Raw genomic sequence first — 2,908 nt, forward strand, 5'->3', positions numbered from 1 at the left:
CACACACACACACACACACACACACACACACACACACACACCCGCGCGCGCGCGCGCACGCGCACACTCGCACACGCAGGCTTGAGCTGCCTAACCCCTCCTGTCCTTGGCATCCAGGGTAGGCGTCCCCTTGGCACCCTGCACCAGAAAGTCTGGTCTGTACTTTCCACCACATTTTGGTGCATGTTGGTAGTGGCGGCTTCTCCTGTTAGACACCCAGCTAGCAGCTCAGGGCTCTCTGTGTCCTCAGGGCAGAGTGCAGTGCCGACAGACACAGTGAGTGCTGAGTCAGTGGTTGTGGAATAAATGAAGTTCAACGAAAGCTCATCCTGTGTGTGGTCGCTGGGTCCCCTCTCCTATTGCCTGTGCAAGCTGTGTACCCTTTCCTGTCAGTCCTCACACAGCTGAGAGACTCCCCACCCAAGCCCTTTGCACTCACTTCCATGTTTCAGCTGAATGATCTAAGTTGAGAATTTTGCCGGTAGCTTTAGAAATGGAGCATATTGCCGAAACCGGTTTGGCTCAGTGGATAGAGCGTCGGCCTGCGGACTGAAAGGTCCCGGGTTCGATTCCGGTCAAGAGCATGTACCTGGGTTGTGGGCACATCCCCAGTGGGAGATGTGCAGGAGGCGGCTGGTCGATGTTTCTCTCTCATCGATGTTTCTAACTCTCTATCTCTCCCTTCCTCTCTGTGAAAAATCAATAAAATATATTTAAAAAAAAAAGAAAAAAAAAAGAAATGGAGCATATTAATAACTCTTGAAGCTAAGAAGTATCCTTAGGGCATACTGTATTTTAGTGAAGCCCTTCCCTCCTCCCACAGGCATCACCAGGTATTGAACACCTACTATGTGCTGGGCACTGTGCTAGGATATTCTCAGACACCAGGGACACAGCTGTGAGCAGGACAGTCACAGCCCCACCTCAAGCAGGCAGGTGAACAGCAGAAAGCAGTAAACTGGTAATGGCTTGGCTGGGAGCTCTGTGCAAATGGAGTGTAGATGCATGTCTCCTCTCCTTTAAGACACAGCTCAGGTATTGTCTCTCTGCCTCTGGGGTTCAGGCAATAGAAGGAGGAATTCCACAGAAGGTGATGTGTATAGTCTGTGACTAGATGGATATCTTGAATGAGCCAGGGTAAGAGGGAGTGTTGGACATTGAGTCGGGGGAGAAGAGAGTTTCTGGCAGGGAGGGCAGTGTATCCAAAGGCCTAGAGGTGAGGGCCAGCCTTGCAATTTGGGGACTGAGAGAGGTTCATAGAAGCCAGAGGGGACCAAGCCAGGGCGAGAGGCAGGGCGTTCTGGGCGTGCACTGTGCTTCTCAGCTGAGACTCCACCAGCGGGAAGGAGGCAGCCTAGGGGCTCGGTCAGCGGTACTCTGGGGGAGGCACAGCTCAGGCCGCATCTGCTTGTCTTTTGTACGTTCTCACTCCACAGCACACGAGAGAAAGAGCACAACCACTGGGTTAAACCCGAGACTGTAATCCTAAATAGACAGTTCAGCCCCTGCAACGCGTGCTATCTGCCTGGTTCTAGCCACAGTCCCTTCTCCACCCGTTTCACATGAGGACCTGAGCGTTGGCGGGACGTTTCTCCTGTGCGTGCTTTTGGACTTGGAGTTGCGTTCTCTGTTTCAGAATGAAACCAGAGCCTGTCCACAGCCTCTCATTCATTATGGTGGCACCCCTTAGGGTTGATGAAACCACACTTCTCAGCCCTGACTGGGGGCTGTCACACCCACCTTGAGTCCCTGTTCATTTCAAATGGTTGGTCAGCATCGAAGCATGCAAACCATGACTGTGCAGCATCACTGTGAGAGTGTAAAGCGTCCAGGCCCTGCTTGCTCTCTCGTCTTCAGAGTGGCTGCCCATCTGACTCTGAGGGAAAGCCTGTGTCCGCCCGTCCTTCACTGAGGAGCCGTGGACCACAGCCCGCGCTAGGATGGGAGGCTTTCACGCTGGGCCCTGGGTTGCTTTCCTTTCACATAAATATTGCCAGGTTTTTGTTGTTATTGTTTAGCAAGAGAAAAGAACCACATTTAATACCTTCATGTGCCTGGGAACCCCATAGACATGAGAGTTTTGACCCAAGATGTCCTAACCCCGCTGCCTGACTGTGAAAGTAAGCCCCGACCGACACTGAGGGCACCTGTGCATGCTGCATGCTTGCTTTGCAGCTGGGGGCGGTGGACGGACATCCTTTCCCATGGACGCTACAAACGCCAGCTCACTGAGCAGGATGTGGAGACCATCTGCAGGACCATCCTCGTGTACTGCCTCACCCATTACAAGGGGGACGAGAACATCAAGAGCTTCATCTGGGACCTGATCACGCCCACGGCCGACGGCCAGACGCGCGCCCTGGTCAACCACTCCGGTAGGCTGTCTTCATGCGCAGGGCCACAGAGGCTGCCAGGGGCCTGGCAGCACAGCCTAGACCCCGTGTTTCCCTGCCCTGGATGCCAGCTTGTAGAAAGCTTCTGTTATTATTACAATAACTAGAGGCCCAGTGCATGAATTTGTGCATGGGTGGGGTCCGTCCGGCCCGGCCTCAATCAGGGTGGATCGGGGCCGGGCCTGTCCGGAGGAGGCGACAGCGGGAGGTTGGCCGACCAGCCCGCCCTGATTGGGCCCTGCCCCTGATTGGGGTTGCGGGGGGCGATTGGGGGTCAGCGGCCAGGGGAGGGGCCATGGGAGGTTGGCTGGCTAGTCCCACCCCCGATTGGTGTGGTGGGGGCCATCGGGAGCGGGGCCGGCCGGGGGGAGGGGCTGCAGGAGGTTGGCCAGCTGGCCCCGGCTCCTATTAGGGTAGAGGGGACTATATGGGGCAGGGCTGGCTGGAGGGAGGGTCTGTGGGCCAATTGTGGGGGAGGGTCTGTGGGCCCTGATTGGGGTGGGAGAGGCCGATCA

General features: G+C 55.8%; 1 protein-coding gene across 1 annotated transcript in view; it reads left to right on the forward strand.

Moving 5' to 3' along the window:
• The window catches only part of CHD7 (chromodomain helicase DNA binding protein 7), a 121,084-nt gene that overhangs the window by 95,194 nt on the left and 22,982 nt on the right, over positions 1 to 2,908 (forward strand). Inside the window, exon 21 of the mRNA XM_023750903.1 lies at positions 2,176 to 2,375. Within this exon, the coding sequence (XP_023606671.1) occupies positions 2,176 to 2,375 (200 nt within the window). The remainder of the gene's footprint in view (positions 1 to 2,175; positions 2,376 to 2,908) is intronic.

Source organism: Myotis lucifugus, unplaced genomic scaffold (genome assembly GCF_000147115.1).
Source record: "Myotis lucifugus unplaced genomic scaffold, Myoluc2.0 scaffold_17, whole genome shotgun sequence".
NCBI classification, from domain to species: domain Eukaryota; kingdom Metazoa; phylum Chordata; class Mammalia; order Chiroptera; family Vespertilionidae; genus Myotis; species Myotis lucifugus.